Here is a 17,089-nt window from a genome sequence, read left to right on the forward strand (position 1 = left end):
TAAAAAATCGCGAAATTTGGGGTTTTTCAAAAATCACATGTTTGGATAGAATATAGTCTGAAGTACCTGCCTGCGAAGTTTCAATGTCCTATTCGACGTCTAAGTATAAAAAAAACGATAAATACGATGCCTCCGCGACGCTCAAATCGCGAATCCAACGCAAAAAAATAGTCAAACTGCGCGCCCGCGTCGCTTCACGACCGATCGTCGGATCGCGGCCATCTTGGTCTTGTTGGGGAGCTGGTTCTCTTCCCTACGTCCTCATCCCACTCACTATCGCGACAACCTTGGAGAGCGTCCGCATTCCGCGGGTTTTCACGACCGGAATAACGATTGCTCATTGGCCCGCGCGCGTACGTCACGGGTACGTCGTGCCGCGCGCGCCTGTCATAGGCCAAGACGCGCCCCTTTCCACTTTTGCTCCTTTCCTCCTCTTGGCGCGCGCGCCTCCAGCAGCGCAAGGGGAGCGTGGAGAAGCGTCGTCTGCTTCGTTTTGGCCCGTCGCTTTGTTCGTTTCGCGGCTGAGTGCACGTTGTTTCGAAATCGTTTACGTTCGCGCGTTCGCGTCGGACATCGTTGGTTTCTCGCTACGAAGTTGCGGGAGTTTTATTTCGAGCGATCGAGATGCCGGGGGACTCTCGATTGAAGGAGAGTACGCGGCGGACGTTCGGGAGGAAGACGCGACGTGCGTGGAACAAGCGGAAGACATCACCTGCAAGTGCGCCGCTACGATCTGCGCCACTGCCGAACGCATTGGATCTGCCGGGACCATCGGCTAGCCTTCCCGTTGACGATGCTGCGGCCTCAAGCTCTGGTCCGGATGGCTCAAGTTTTGCCGGCACCACTCGCGTCGACTCTACCTACTACTCTACGGCCGAGCAAGCGCAGCGCGCCGAGCGATCGGAGCAAAGCAAGCGCGTTTTATCGGAGAAGTCGGCGACCCAGCGGAAGTTCGATCTGCTTGAAGTCAACGGATCATGCCAAACAAGCGATGCCGGGACCCAGTTTGTCATCGTCGACATGAAAGTCCTCAACGACCTCTTCGCGCACGCGAGGTGTGGAAGCTGCGGTGTGGGATCTCTCACGCTCAGCAAGGCCGCGGACAAGGAGTACGGCTTGGCCGTCAAGCTTGTGCTCGTCTGCAGCACTTGCGACTTCCAGAAGAAGCAGTTCTCCTCTCCCAGGGTTGCTGGAACAGCAAAGATCACTCCCTTTGAAGTGAACATGAGGGCCATGAAGGGGATCCAATCCATTGGCAAAGGAGTGACAGCCTTGGCAGACTTCTGTGCCTCCATGAACATTTCTCATCGGGGCCTGCACCACAAGACGTACCAGGGACACCTGAAAACGCTTGTGCGGGCATGTGAGAATGCAGCAACCGACAGTGAAGCCGCCAGTGTTACTGTCGTCAAGGGGCTCTACACAGGCTTTATGAACCCCATTGGCAACATCGATGTCATCTTCGACGGATCATGGATGACCCGAGGACGCAGCTCCCACATTGGTGTAGGCTGCATTGTGGAGTTGTACTCTGGCCTCGTCATCGACCATGTTGTGTACTCCAACTTCTGCCTTGGATGTGCCTTGGGACCGGAGCCAGAGGACGATGGCTACAGCGACTGGTACGCAACCCACGACTGCCAGAGGAACATTGACTGCAATGCTGGCCGTATGGAGGTGGAGGCTGCGCTCACAATGTTCCAGAGGTCTCTGACCAAGCATGGTCTCCGCTACACCACCGTCCTTTCGGATGGGGACAGCCGGACATTCCATGCCTTGTCTGAAGCGAAGGTTTACGGCTTCATCAAGATAGAGAAGAAGGACTGCGTGAACCACGTCCACAAGCGGATGGGAGCTGCCTTGCGCAACGTTGTTGAGAAGAAGAAGGCACAAGGCGAGTCACTTGGTGGGAGAGGAAAGCTGACACAGGAAAAGATCAAGATCACTAACTATTACGGCTATGCTCTCAGGAGTAACAGCCATGACGTTCCAGGGATGAAGAGGGCGGTGGAAGCCACACTCCTGCACATGACCTCCACAGACGGCGCCCCAGACCACAGCAAGTGCCCCGAGGGAGCGGAGTCCTGGTGCAAGTACAACAGGGCCTTGGCAAACAGTGAGCCTCCGCCGCCGCACAAGAATCCTCTTCCGGATTGTGTTCGGGCTGCACTGGAGCCAGTGTTTGAAAGGCTCAGCAATGAAGACCTGTTGGCACGGTGTAGTGAGGGAAAGACGCAGAATGCCAGTGAGAGCCTGCATTCGGTGATGGACGCAGACTTCAAAGAATGCGAATGCCTCCCTGGACAGCGTGAAGAGGGCTGCGGCTGAAGCTGTTGCTGTCTACAACCAGGGAAGGAGAGCGACCAACGAGTCCATTGCTGCAGGCCTGGGCTACGCCACCGGTGACTGCCTTGTCCGCCGAAGCATCGAAAAGGACAGTCTCCGTTTACGTAAAGCAAACGCGGTGCACCAGAGCAGCAGTAGCGTGAAGGAAAGGTTCTCCAAGCGACACCAGGCAGGAGCATCACGAGATTACAGCCCAGGACAGCTGTAATGGCTTTTTCCAGTGCCATGTGGAACAAAGGCCCTTTTCAGGGCCAAACAAAATTACGTTTGGAGCTTGAAACTCTTGCTCGCCTCTCCCGTTGTCCAAAGTTGTCGGGTCATCACTTTAGAAGCAATTTTTAGCCTATATCAGTAATTCTTCACCATTTTTGCAATCTTCTCAAAAACAAATTATTGCAATTTTTAAAATTATTTGTTCAGAATGCACTACACTACATCTTGATAACTATTATTGCATAAGGGTTTTCACATAATTTATTGTAGTCAGCGTCGAAACAGGAAAATGTGATTTTATCAACATTTCACTCGTTCTTTACTTCTTTCATATTTTTTTCCGAATGTTCCCATAAATGGATTACATCATCTTTTATGTCAAGTTGTTCATGAAGACTTACACTACACCTTGGTGGCAATTATTATTTATCATTGTTCACACAATTTTCTATGTTCAATGTCAAAACTTTAACTTTGATTTTCTCATCTTCATGTTTTTTGTCAACGTGCTTAGCCTTACGGGGGTTTTCATGAAGTTTTTATCGTAGCATTTTGAAACTTTTTATACCGTTTTATTCAGAAAGGACTGGACTGTGGAGTAAAGCTATTTTTTTGCAGTTTATAATGACAACGAAAATTTTATGATAAATAATGCGACCTCATTAGTGTCATAATTAGCATAATTAGTACATTTTTGTATTATAATGTAATTTTGTGAAAATATAAATAGCTTTATAATGCATGGCAGACCTTTAGCTATGCATCTACATCAATAAAAAAAAATATTTTTGTTCGAAATGGCCTTAACGACCCGTAAGAAATTAACCAAATTAGGCAACCCTATTTTTGTAACTTGAAAACTAATTGAGATATTTTGAAACTGATTTCATATTTGAATTGAGAAAGAAGGAACACATATGCACAGTGATTTTCATTAGTATAGCTGCAAAAATAAAATAGTCCATTTTAGAACCAGTGTCTCGCCTTAAAAAAAATTGCAGTATCTTCAACCAATTGCAAAAAATTTAACTTTTCTTATTTTTTTAACTGTGTTATTTTTGTAATTTTTTTCCAGAGCTGCATGATGTAGCTGTTATACTGCATGTTTCCCCAAAAGAACTGGCCATTATTAGTACCATTTTTTAAGAGTAATTTTTCCCAGAAGGTGAGGTATTCATTTGATGTTCTTTTATTTTAACTCTTCAAAGGATTCATTTCATTTCATTTATTATCCCTTAAAGGCCCCGCCAGGGGCATTACATAAGGGGGGGGGGCAATACAAAGAAGCACACAAGTAGAACTTTTATACAATAAAAACAAAAAAACAAAACATAGAAACAAGATGTGGCTGAGCACTGGCCATAGGTAGGAGCATCGCACTGATTACATATTAAATATAGACGATACAGCATGTCTGAAGAGGTCGGGGTCACTGATGAGCACTACATGGTCCAGTAGATTGTTCCACTCTATTATGGCAAGGGGAAGAAATGAGTTGTTAAAGGTGACAGTGGAACCATGGATGCGACGTACACTAAGGGGGTTAAAAAGTCGTCGGGATGAACGATGCGGTTCTAACAGTAGAGACTGTCTGAGTAGAGGGTGGTAATAAAAAATCTTCTGGAAAAGACAGATGCGTGATATTCTTCGACGAGAAATGAGAGTGGGGAGGCATAAGGAAGCCTTCATGGCCGACACACTGGCAGTGCGTTCATAGTTAGAAAGAATGAATCGGGCAGCACGATTCTGAATAGATTCTAAGGTGTTAGTGAGGTAAATCTGGTGTGGGGACCAAATGGCAGCAGCATCCTCAATCTTCGGACGCACAAAAGTTTCGTAGGCCAGCTGGCGCAAAGCTGGAGGGGCTGAGTGCAGACAACGTCGAATGTAACCAAGCGTTCTGGAAGCTTCGGCATGTATGGAGTCAATGTGGAGGGTCCAAGACATACGGGAAGAAAAATGAACGCCAAGGTATTTGTACGATTGAACATACTCAATTGTTGATGAGCCTAGAGAATATTTGAAAAGAGATGGGGAATGTTTTCGAGAAAAACAGACAAACTTACATTTAGAGTGGTTTAGTAACATTAGCCATTGATCACACCATTTGGTTATATTATCGAGGTCTTTCTGAAGAAGAAGGTGAACGGAGGAGCAATTTATTTGGCGATAAATGACACAATCATCAGCAAATAAACGTATGTTAGAGGTGATAGAATTTGGAAGGTCGTTAATAAAGATCAAGAAAAGAAGCGGACCTAGGACACTGCCTTGTGGGACCCCAGACAAAACGTCGGAAAAGTTTGATTCTAAAGTGTTGACGACTGTATATTGGACTCTGGATGAGAGAAAGCTGCGAATCCAAGATACGATTAAGGGATCAATATTGAGTCGCAATAGTTTTGCGAGTAGGCGTAGGTGAGGAACCCGATCGAAAGCTTTGGAAAAATCTATGAAGATGGCATCCGTTTCAGAGAGCGAGTCAAGGTTAGTGTGCAGGTCGTGAGAAAATTCAAAAAGGGTGGGTGTCGCAGGAATAACCCTGGCGAAAACCATGCTGGTTTTGGAAAAAAAAGTTATTACAGGTTAGGTGATTCATAACGTTAGAGAGGATGATATGCTCAAAAAGTTTCAATGCAATCCATGTGAGCGATATGAGACGATAGTTATCAGGGCCCGTTTGCTCGAAGCTGGTTAACTAACCGTGGTTAACCGGATTTCCCTACGAGGGGGAATTTTAGGTCATGTGACCGGCAGAGCAAGGACGGCGGGGAAACATGGCGGTGCCCCGGTGAGTGAGCGCCGCTCGCTTTGGAACTAATACGTCGTTGTAGCTGCAATATCGGGCGCGTTTCTCAACAATGAATGGTGCAGGAGGCTTTCGATTTGCCTTACCTCACTTAAAACGCAAAGCATGAGCAATCACCTCGCTGCATTTTTCAAATAGTCTTTCGATTCTGGCAATTCCTAAGCCTAAATGAACGCGATAGTTGTCGGCATGGCAATGCTTTTGGAAAGCGGATTGCCTTGACTCAATCGGCCGGGTACTGGTAGCACACAAAAGCAGACAGCGTCCTTTTGCTAAATTTCCCAAGCACCGTGGTGCATGCTACGATACTCCGTTTCACCTTATGTTGTACCGCAGAGAAGGCTAGAAGCGCGAGCTCATAGCATTAGGAGCTGCTCTATTGCACGCGAGCTTGTGCTGCCGAGATGTGCCCTAGAGCAAGGAGCTCGCGCTTTTAGCCTTTCCTGAGGTACATCACGAGGTGAAACAGAGTAGAGTGTAGTTACACGCGCTGCGCGTGCTGGCGTCTGCAGTAGTAAGTCATATATGTATTCAATGTGCGCAAGTGCTAACGCTAATTCCTGTTCCTATAAAACCTTTTCACACGTATCCCGCACGCCGACGGTAAAACAAATATTCAAAACGTGTTACAAAATCAACTACACAAGTTGCGCGCATAATGATGTAATGCAATTGCATGGTAAGTATAAGTATCGGACGACACTTTACGGAGTAAGGCAAGAGACGCGGTGAAACGCGACAAAAAACACAAATTCAATGCATCCGCCAAGGCGCGGACGGGAGAGCAAAGCAACAAGTTGAAGCAACCTAATGGCGGCCGCATCACGTGATTCCAAGATGGCAGCGCCCATGCGGCGGAGGGTGAAAAGGTCTATACAAGTGCTTGCACTGATTTATTGACTGCTGTGAGCCAACCTAAGTGAACCATGTTGCTCCAAGTTGCTCTCCTGATAAAGTTTGTTTTAAAGTTAGTGACTTTCCCTAGAGCATACTTCAGAGTAGCTCAACAGAGGGAAAAAGTAATTTATATCAATGGAACGAGGCATGTGCTAGCTCTCCCCAGCAGTGACCTCCGAAAGTAAGCTGAAAAACTTCGTCTCGGGATACTGCTTCGTCACCCGAAGCCAGTATCCCGAGTTTATCGAGCTTATATTATATAACCTTAAAATCTTCAATTAGCAATTTTTGCACTGACTTCAACATGTGTGAACGTGTCTTAATGAATGTACAATCGTGTCCTGTGTACCATCCCCAAGGCAATCGGAAACTGTTCATGAGCAGCCGATGGAACTGCCTGCTATTGCGCTGAATTGTGCGAATAAAATTACTTAATGTCAGAGAGAGAGCAATGCTCTCATACCCTTATCCTGACACACAAAGTAAAAGCACAAACCTCTGTTTTCTCGTCCTTCAGCTCATCATGTACAAGCTTGACGATGCTTTGACAGAAGTCGCACTCTGGATCTGGATCCGCCATCTTTTTCGGGGACACATTCTTGGGAGCAGATGGTAGTGAAGTGGCTCTCGCTAAAGATGGATGGAGAAAAACATTGCTACAGACAACCATTCTCACAGAAAGAAAGCAAAAGCTCGAACCGCAGTACTGCCCCTGCCCAGTTTGATATGTATGATCGATATGCCGGCGTTTAGTCATGTATTCACTACTGCATGTCTAAATTGTCTTGAGGAACACATAACCGCTTTGTATAACAACCATTAAAAAGGCGAAATTTGTTAAACCGGAATCTTAATTATAAGCTAGTGAAGGTCGAGCCAACACATCAAAACCGTGGGGTGTAGGCTAGGACTTGAGTTTACTTCGTTAAACTGGCATTTTTGTAACACTGGTGATTGTTATGGAGGTTGGTAACGTGCCTCACAACTCTGGATCAAGGGGTCATTCCGTAAATGGCTGCCAAAGAAGAAAAAATTTCCTATGTAGCGTGCAAATTACTTTTGCATGCTGCATAGTAATTTGTACTTTTGTTTCCCTCTGCCCTCACCCAATGATGGTGCACACTTGACTGCCTCGTCATTTCATGTTCTCTGCACATTCTCTAATTCTCTATGTTGCCTTTTGGTTGGGGTGCTCTTTCTTGCGTTCCGATGCACCAAAGGTTCACTTTGAAACACTTGCTCCCCATATTCTAAGGTTTGACTGAAGGTACGGTCCCAGCAATTGTGATCCCAAGCTTGAATATGTGCACGAGTGCTCAGTATACTAATCAGGTCTTGTAACTCACTAAAGTCCCGCCATCAAAGTGATTCACGCAACAAATGCAAAACAAGCGAGCACGAGGAGAAGTGATGGCACTCACAGTGATGTGATTGGCCTAAGCCGTTTTGGAGCACCTTTTGGAGCAGCCAAAACAGTGTTTTGGAGCAGCAAAAGTTGCTTTTGGAGCAGCCAAAACAATGTTTCGGAGCAGTAAAAGTGGCTTTTGGAGCAGATATTCTTAGAAAAATAAACATATTCGTTTTAAGTGCTGAACGAACGAAGGCCACTTCGCTCGCCGCAATAAACAGATTATGGTCAAGTTCGACCACCTGGGAGTCTTTCAACATGTTACCGAAAAGACAATGACATGACACATTTTGCAATGCTTCAGTTAAGTTATACATATATATGTACGGTTATAGATCAATAATAACCAAACTGCACATATTAAAATCTATTTGAAAATGGCCAGCTTACTAGTAAATATCACAGCATTAGGTTGACCGACTCAGTTATATAATATAATAAATGGAAGCTGTCTCCGACTGATGAAACACGTAACTACTGCAGTGCAATGCGAAATTGTATACAAGACAAAGGTGCATTAAGACTACCGGGTGCTTTTCTTTTTGCTTTTCGAAACTTTCTACAAGGCTGCTGCAAGACTCGCTTTGCCTTTGGCTAGTAAGGAATTCCCACTTTCAATGTCTCCAAAGAGACATTGAGACGCCCCACAAATGAACAGTGCTGTGGGCGGGAGGCACTCAATTGATCGAATGACGTTTTAGCGAACGCCCACGTTTCACCGAATGACACTTTAGCGAATAGTCGGACGCCGCCAAGCGGCGTTTTCGGGTGGGCCAAATGGGTTCACATTTTTGTAATGAGCCACCGCAGACTGTCGCCGCGAAGCGGCGTAAAGCGCAGCGCGGCAAATGGGTTAACGCGCGCCCCCGTTATTCGCTAAAACGTTGATTCGCTCAAATGTCGCTGTTCGCTAAAACGTCATTCGCTCATGCGGTATGGACCCAAAAGTAAGCAAACTTAAAACAATGGCTTGCAAGCGTCCCGGCTGGTGCCTCTGTCGTGCAGTCATGTCCGCGCGCACATGAGGGCAACTTTGGCAGGCTTTCATTTGCATGTGCTTCGTCGCGCGAGCGGAGATGGCTGTTCGATCGAAACAGACACCATGCCACTCCGCTCTGTCGCCAACTGGTTTCCAAAATTGTGTGCAAAATACGACAAAAAACAGTCCAGCGGCACGTGCTTTCCTGGCCGGCAGGCAAATTACATGCTAAACACACAGAAAAAAGAACCTCAGCGAGTCAGGTCAAAACAAGACATCGCGAGTCAGGGTCCAAAAGCACTTAAGCACTTGGAGCGCTTTGTACAACGACTGAAGCACTGAAGCGTCAACACATGCGCGCGTCTATCAGTGAATTTTTTTTTTTTAAGACGCGAGACAAGACACATCAACGACGCGAGCGTGAAACAAGAGGTGGCGGGAAAAACTATGTAAAACGAGATAGACGATTGATACAGGGTACTTTTTGTTGGGCGGCCGCTTGCGCTACCTAGCTCATGCATGCTCAATTATGGTACTCAGTTTTGTTTCGGTCTTGAAAGACGACCAAAATTGGTCTTTTGGCGCAGGCTTGGCGCAGATTACCCATATTTCGGCAAAATGTAGCAGGATGTAGCAGGGTTAGCCCCTTGGCGCAGTTTGGCGCAATTGGCGCAGCAATCACATCACTGCACTCACCATTCGGGCACAAGTGCAAGCTCTGGCAGATCTGAGTTGGGGTGTACTTGTTCAGCAACATGGGCACCAGGACATCAAGGTAGGTATTCACCAGAGTGACGCACTCCTGCCTCTCAGTTTCAGCAAACAGATTGCAGACACCATCTAGAAGTTTCTTGACCTCCTCCTGGAGTGAAACGTTAACGAAAAGCATTTCACTGTTGCCAAGACACTGAGCATTCGTGGTGAAACATCTCTCGAAAATTTAGAATTTCTGCAAATAAATAAATTTTGGAACTATCAAACGATAGTTACGATTGAAACAAAAGGCCCGTTTACTTCGTCCCTTTTACCACTAAACTCGGCTCAGATGCTCTTTAGTGGCTTTTTCATCCGATAAATGGCACGCGCCTTGTTTGATACTGAAATGCATCGAGCCTAGATGGTTTCAATCCTCGCATTAAAGCTTCTCATGCATTGTTACCTTCGATGATGCCCCAGACACTAACAGATTTTACAAGCTTAGTTTACAGCATTGCAAGGTATCTTAAAAGCAAAATTAACATACTGTGCAGTCAAAGAGACAAAGTATCATTTTACAGTAGAACCTTGTTTATGCATTCTCGGTCGACGCATTTCCCTAGCCGTTATGAGTAAGGTAGGGTATTGTTCACCCCATCCATGAAAGATTATGTGAAATAAATTGCTGTGTAAGAGTTGCCTCCACTCTCATCTACAGACCCTCAAAAGTGTTATTGGTAGGTATGTTTTTTCCAACCGTATGTTTTTTTGCCATGGTCCCCTGAAAAGCGAGTCAACGGTATTCTACTCTAGACGGGCAGACAGTAGACTTTCCAGTTTTATAAAAACATTGATAAACATCCGTCAGTGTCAAAACTGTGAAATTAGTTAAAACCAGAAAACACCGATAAACGTCTGTTGGCATTAAAACTAAATTAAATCTGTCTAAACAAAACACACCGATTGCCGGAAATTTTTTTTCTCTAGCTAGAACTGTTTTTGTCGAAACCCTTCCCTTTCATACTTGAACTCTGACTTTCTCCCGAGATTCTTTTCGTCCCTGACCGCCATTCTTAGCACCCGTCCAAAACAGATCACCGACATACATTGATATTTGAAAAATAGATGAACACCGAAAAACATCAGCCCATTTTTGTTATTAATAAACACCGGAAAATCTTTGGCCTTCACGTGTGTCATAACTAGAAAAGAGATATATAAGATAGGTTATACACATGAACTAAAACGTAGAGGTAACCAAGTTGGAAATACCGTAGAATACCGCACATCCGCCCATACCACACTAAGTGCCCATACCCAAATTTGTAAGATCTGAGAAAATGTACACATGTACATTGACATGTAAAATTGACGACAGGACAAGCGCCCATCCCCCATTTTTTCGCGATTATGTCTAAATTTTGAGTGGGCGCCTGCCCGGTATTTTATGGTAGGTGGAATGAATGACCAGTGGATTCTCGTGATGTCACATCGCAACTGCAAAGCTACGAGGAAATGGCAGAAGAAGTGCTCGCGCGCTGGCTTCACTGCGTGGCATATACGCGAGTCGTCGAACAACTGCAGGGACGAGAGATTGAATGAACCCTACTGTAAATAATCTAGCGCAGCCGAACAGACGAACCTCGGATGACTTGTCTTTCATTTCGTTGTAGACGAACTGGACAACGTTTTTGCAGATTTCACACTCTCCACCAAAGGTTACTTTGGGGATGCCTTGTTTTGAGAAATGCGAAGCACTCGTCACGACTGGGGATGCCGCGATGGCTGCAAACAAAAGCAGACCAGAAGAGTGTACACACAAACCATGTAGACAACACGCCGCTACATTACTATATAAGTTCATGCAAGTTAGAAGTGTCTCGGAGGCTTCTTTAAGACTATGGAAGTTGAGTACTAGTGTTCCAACAGACATGAGTTGTTTGACTTGTGCTTATGGGTGAAACACTGTCTAGTATTATGCGTTATTATTTACAAGGTCTGTAAAGTTTCTGCACTGCTTTACTGGTGCAGTGCCAAGGCCGAAAGTGGTTCCTTGGTTGCCGTACAAGGCAGGCAACGGTTCCCTGAGACTGGAAAGACTAGAACCTCAGCTATAAACAGTTTCTTTCAATGCAACTCTCAGCACAGATCAAGAAACTCTAATAAAGTCGTCGACAACTTCCTTAGGGTTTCCGTTGTCGCAGCAATTGAAAGTTCTATGGCCTATTAAAGGACACATGCAAAGGAAAAAAACATTTTTTTTAAACGGCTTAGATGGAAAAAGGACCCCATAAAACGATTTTACAACGAAGAAAAAAAATTTTTAGAGCTATATTTACGGCGCAAAACGAATTTGTAGTTGGCGCCCGCGGGTACCGCGGAAAAGTGGTCTGTATTTATCACGTGACTGGTCTTTATTTATCACGTGGTGCTTGCGCTCTTTCGGAAGCTTCCTATGGCCTCTAAAAGCAACTTATTCATCTTTGTTTGAAGTATAACAAAAAACCAAGACGAATAAGTAACTTTTAGAGCCCAAAGGAAACTCCTGAAAAAGCGCAAGCAGACGTGCGCCGGTCAGACGACGGCGGCGGCGCCCCGAAGCAAGCGAACTTGTGCGGCGGCGGCGACGGCGGCGTGGAGAAACGCGTTGAAGCGGCGTTCGCACAACGCTCAGCGTGCGGCGGCGACGCAGCGCGGCGGTGCGCGGGCCTACCACGTGACCAGCGGCGGCTCCCGCGAGCGCCAACTACAAATTCGTATAGCGTAAATATAGCTCTAAAAATTTTGTTTCTTCGTTGTAAAATCGTTTTATGACATCCTTTTTCCATCTAAGCTGTCTAAAAAAAATGTTTTTTTCCTTTGCATGTGTCCTTTAATGGAATTCAATATTTTTGTTAGAATAAAAGCTCAAAATCCAGATCTATATCATCGATCGGAAAAATGGGGATAAGTTAGGTTTCACTTCGAAGATTTTGAGTGCTTGATATAAAAATTAACAAACATCTGCAAATATCTCTTTTACTTGCATATTAAATGAAGACAAACAAAGGAAACATTCTTTTTCTTTAATAACCCAGAGCCTGTACGTCCCTCTTACTTTTATCCACTTTTGCTTATCCTAGAGTCTCGGATCTTTCTCGTGCACAAAATAATGTTTTTCTTTTAACTTGCAGCCGCCATCCGCCCTACAACACTGTCCCCTCTCTCCCTTAAACTTTCATGAAATGACACAGCAGATGTGGAAGTTGTTCCTTGTTTTCCTTTATTTGTCAGTTTGAGAAATAGAGACAACTCCTTTAAGACATCTAGGGATGACACTACTTGCTCACACAAGGATTTGATGTAATGAACCTAGAGATTGATTAAAAAGAAAGGTGTGTTAAGAATGTCTATAGTGGGCTTTCAACAGCACACAGAAGTTAACAGCACTCCAATTACTTACCAGAGCAGTCATTGAGTTTTTATTGCAAAAGGATTAGCTCACCTAAAAATAAACTATCATTAAAATGTGTTGCATGTGTTCCTTTCCTACTTTTTCACATCTTTTTAGTGGTAGTTACCTATTTTGGCAAATGGGATGCATTACATCAATTGTAGCTCAGAACAGATGTATATCACCAGATGTGAACATAGAACTTTATAGTAGTCATTTGTGAAAATAGTAGTGTATTTTGAGTTGGAAGAGAATTCAAAGCGAACAGTGGTTTTGGCCGAATATTTTCCAATCAAATATCAAATAGTTTTTTAAAGCCTTTCACTACTGTTGCACGATGCTTGAATGAAAACTAAGCTAAACTCGTGAAGGGTGTTCAAAGCTTCTACTTTTCCGTTTATAAGCTAATTTTAATCTTATATTTATGAACTGACCTCAGAAAGATTGATGCCATGGGTTGGCAAGTAAACCACATATTGTAAATATAATTAAACCTATAGAAATGCCCAGCTATACCTAATTAAGTGGATTTGCAATTCTTGCTATATGCAAATATTCTTTCGTCAATCTCAAATTAAAAAAAAAACAAGAATCATGAATAATGAAAGCAGATTGTTGAGGCACCTCTGCCTAACATACTCTTGCATAACAACCACAGCCTAACTTTAAATGTTTTACTGCCACGTAGATAACAACATTCACAATGTTTCCATTTCTTTTAAAGTGTGCTTTTCTCCCAAACAGGCAATTGTGATATTTATACTTTTCCAAGCGTTGATCGCGGCAGGTTATTTCGTTGAGTGCGCTCTTACCCAGCACCGGTCCGCTGCGGAGAAGCAACACCCGCGGAAGCGAGCTCTGCGGGTGGTGCTTCCCCGCAGTGCACCGGTGCTCGGTAAGAAGCGCTTAGGGGTAAACCCGCTGCGATCAACACTTAGAAAAATACAAATATCGCAGTTCATATTGAAGCAAATATTGAATAGTGTGTTATTCGAAACTACTATTCGAATATTCACACAACATTACTTCACAGCTCTATGCTGCGTTCACCCCTATGCAGACTGTGCAGTGGAAGCTACGTGGTCAGTGGACCAGTCGTATATCAATATTTTGCCACATGATCACTCTCCCAACCATATCCACACACAGAAAGCGGGATCAGGTTATCAATGAAAGGCGGCTGACTGGTCCGGCAAAGGCGTAGCTTTTGCCACACTGTAAGCTTAGGGGTAAACGAGGTATTGACAGTACGACTGGCAACACCACCAGAGAAATTGGTGTAGTTTGGACAGAAGTTCTCAAAATTAGGGCAGATGCAACACTTACAGCTTGGACAGAAACCCAACGTTTGGCAGATCTCATCGGGAGATAACTGCTGGATGATCAGTGCAACGAGCATGTCGAGGTAATTGTTCACCATGTCGATACACTTCTGTTTGCTTGACCCGGGCAACAGGCTGCAAGCTTTGTCCAGAAGTTGCTTGATTTCTTCCTGCAATGAATGTATCACAGCATTAAACCAAAATTTAAATGGCATGATATGCACAATATCATGTGTGAATACTGCCAGAAGTTCCTGTCAGACATGACAACTAGCTCTGTCTACCATAAAGTATCAAGTTGCAAGCACCACTGTATTAAAAGGGGGGGCAACTTGCACCACAGTCAAAGGTGGCAGCGGCGGTAAGAGGCATGCAGCCATGAGGGCTGCTGATGCGAGTGATGGCCACTGCCAGCTAGACAGGATGCCCGCAAGAAGATTGCAATCGCTAATTGACATGTAGAAAATAATTTCCTACACAGACTGATAAGATCACTAAAGATAACCTTCTCAAAGTCAGGAAGCATCACCGTTCAACATGAGCTTTTCATGTCCGTGACCTGTGATATTGGTTCCTAAGATTCTTAGTTCATGCAAGTCTGTAGATGGACACCAGTGCTTTAACTGCTACAATTTTTTACAAATTTCCACTGTCTCACTCGAAAAGATGGCTCACCCAATTTTTCTCACTTTTTTACCTCTTCGACATGGATGGACACTCATGCAGAGCTTTATGGCACGTTAACGGTTTGCTTGTAGTGACACACCAAAAAATCCCATGTCCCTCATGGATGGTGCCGACTATGAAGTGCACACTTGTTTCTTACATAAACTAACTGTAAGGAATTCCTGGGTAGATACTAGGCCGTCCTTGAAACAGGACTGCAGAACTGCAGACAAGCACATACCTCCGTGGCGTTGTCTTTCAGTTCACTGTAAACAAACTGGACAACGTTGATGCAGATGTCACACTCAGCACCCGACCTACTCTTGACAATGTGCACTTTGGGCTGGGGAACGGGGTGGACAGACGATGGCATTTTTTTCGCTGTCAAGGAAAGAACACGACAGCATTTGGTTCATTCCCCATTGCTACGAAATTACTTCCATTTTAATTACATTTCCATGCATTATTGACAAAAACAATGAACAGAAAATTTAAAAAAAGTGTGGAGCTCGAGTTAAACTTTGGTATAACGAAGTCAGTAATATCGGTAGCTTACTACCTTACACTAAAATTTACCTATATTGAAATTTAGAGCCCAGCATCCAATAACGCTTACGAAAAAGCCAGTTCCTGGTTCTTTAATAATGCCAACTTTTCAAGTATAAATATGCACCGAAATGAATATCTTTGAGCGGAGAAAGTAGTCCGCAACTCTTTTTTTCACTTTAATAGAAAGTATCAATGACATCACAAGGCACTCAAAAATCTCCAAGGGTATTGTAGAGCATCTTGTCGTTTTAACAAGTCGAACGCAATAAGCATTTCATGCGTGCTCGCAGTAAGATATCCCTTAAAATACACTAATAGGCCCGAAAATGTTGCTGACTCTCATAAGCCTACATTCTTTGGTAAGAATTATACATCATACCAAATTCTTAAGGGCTGTTACAGAAATGAAATCAACATATACGAATAGAAATTCTCTATAGCCATGAAAGCCCAGGGAATATAGTTTATTCCGTTCAAGTTTCTCCCCGTCTCATCCGTAAGCTCGCAAAAGCAATATAGGTTTATATTGAAGCCGAAACATAAAGGGTTCTAAGAAAAGAAGTTACAAAAAGGGCAATATCTTGCCAAATCAAAAATTTTGCTTCAGTGAACTTCATTAAATCAAGATTCAACTTTCAGCTCTGAATGCATCTATACCACTATACCGTAAAATACCGGGCAAGCGTCCACTCAAAATTTAGAAATAATCGTGAGAAAAGGGGGGAATGGGCGCTTGTCCGGTCATCAGTTTTACATATAAATGTACTGCGCCTATTTTCTCAGACCTTACAAATTTGGGAATGGGTGCTTACTAATATGGAATGGGTGGGTGCGCGGTATTCTACAGTACTCATTTTTACCTAAAAAAAAAGGAAGTTCTGCGCGTTGCTCATACGCCATGCAAAGTAGTTCCCACAATGTTTGAAGTAGCGATGCTTTTGGCGTTTAAAACATGTATTCTTGATAAGATAACATATACCTATCTAAAATGCACCTACGTATGTCTTACCAATTCTCTACATAAAAGAAGAAATCAGTAACGCTCTGCAAGGAGCCGGACTTCTTTTACTATGGTTCTTGAGATGAAAACAAGTATGGGTGCAAACCTAGCGTTTTGCCACCCTAGGCACCTTCCTCGACGCTAGCACCTGACAACTTGCTCCAGTTTGGACAAAGACTCCCCCGGTATGAAGAGAATCCAAACTTACAGTTTGGACAGAAGCCCACAATTTGGCAGAGCTGAGTGGGAGTCGTCTGCTGGATAAGCAGTGACACGATGATGTCGAGGTAAGTGTTGACCATGTTGACGCACTTCTGTCTGCTCTCCTCGGGAAAGAAACTGCATGCCTGGTCCAGAAATTCTTTAATTTCCTCCTGCAATGCAATCACCCTGGCATTAAGGCATAACTTAAATGGCACAATATGTACGCTATCATGCGTCAATAGTGCCATGACTTTGTGAGGCGCGACAAGTTACTCTGGCCACTGGAGCTACCGTGCAAACGGCCGCCTCCAAAAGTTGCCCGTCCAGCTTTCCTGGCTTGCATCCATAGGGTGAAAAATGCCGAGACATCGCCCACCCCACCAGAGATAATGGTTTCCGAATTTCAAACTGCAAATATTACAGGTAGACACTGGGACATGCCTCCAAAAGGACAAGAAGTAACTTTACTGCAATCGCGGCATAGCAATAAATGCGACCAAAACTGTGCAAACCAAGAAACTGCGACCACAAGCGTGTTCCCAAGTTCTCTTATTCACCACTTCATAA

The 17,089-nt window shown here is 44.3% G+C and overlaps 1 protein-coding gene across 1 annotated transcript in view; it reads right to left on the bottom strand.

The window, feature by feature from the left end:
- LOC8036807 overlaps nucleotides 1-17,089 on the bottom strand; it is a 51,028-nt gene that overhangs the window by 10,591 nt on the left and 23,348 nt on the right. Inside the window, exons 24-29 of the mRNA XM_029982532.4 lie at nucleotides 16,527-16,692; nucleotides 15,011-15,150; nucleotides 14,108-14,273; nucleotides 10,991-11,133; nucleotides 9,349-9,514; nucleotides 6,762-6,895 (exon numbers count right to left, since the gene is read on the bottom strand). Of these exons, the coding sequence (XP_029838392.2) occupies nucleotides 6,762-6,895; nucleotides 9,349-9,514; nucleotides 10,991-11,133; nucleotides 14,108-14,273; nucleotides 15,011-15,150; nucleotides 16,527-16,692 (915 nt within the window). The remainder of the gene's footprint in view (nucleotides 1-6,761; nucleotides 6,896-9,348; nucleotides 9,515-10,990; nucleotides 11,134-14,107; nucleotides 14,274-15,010; nucleotides 15,151-16,526; nucleotides 16,693-17,089) is intronic.

Source organism: Ixodes scapularis, unplaced genomic scaffold (assembly GCF_016920785.2).
Source record: "Ixodes scapularis isolate PalLabHiFi unplaced genomic scaffold, ASM1692078v2 PGA_scaffold3__209_contigs__length_174095766, whole genome shotgun sequence".
NCBI classification, from domain to species: Eukaryota; Metazoa; Arthropoda; class Arachnida; order Ixodida; family Ixodidae; genus Ixodes; species Ixodes scapularis.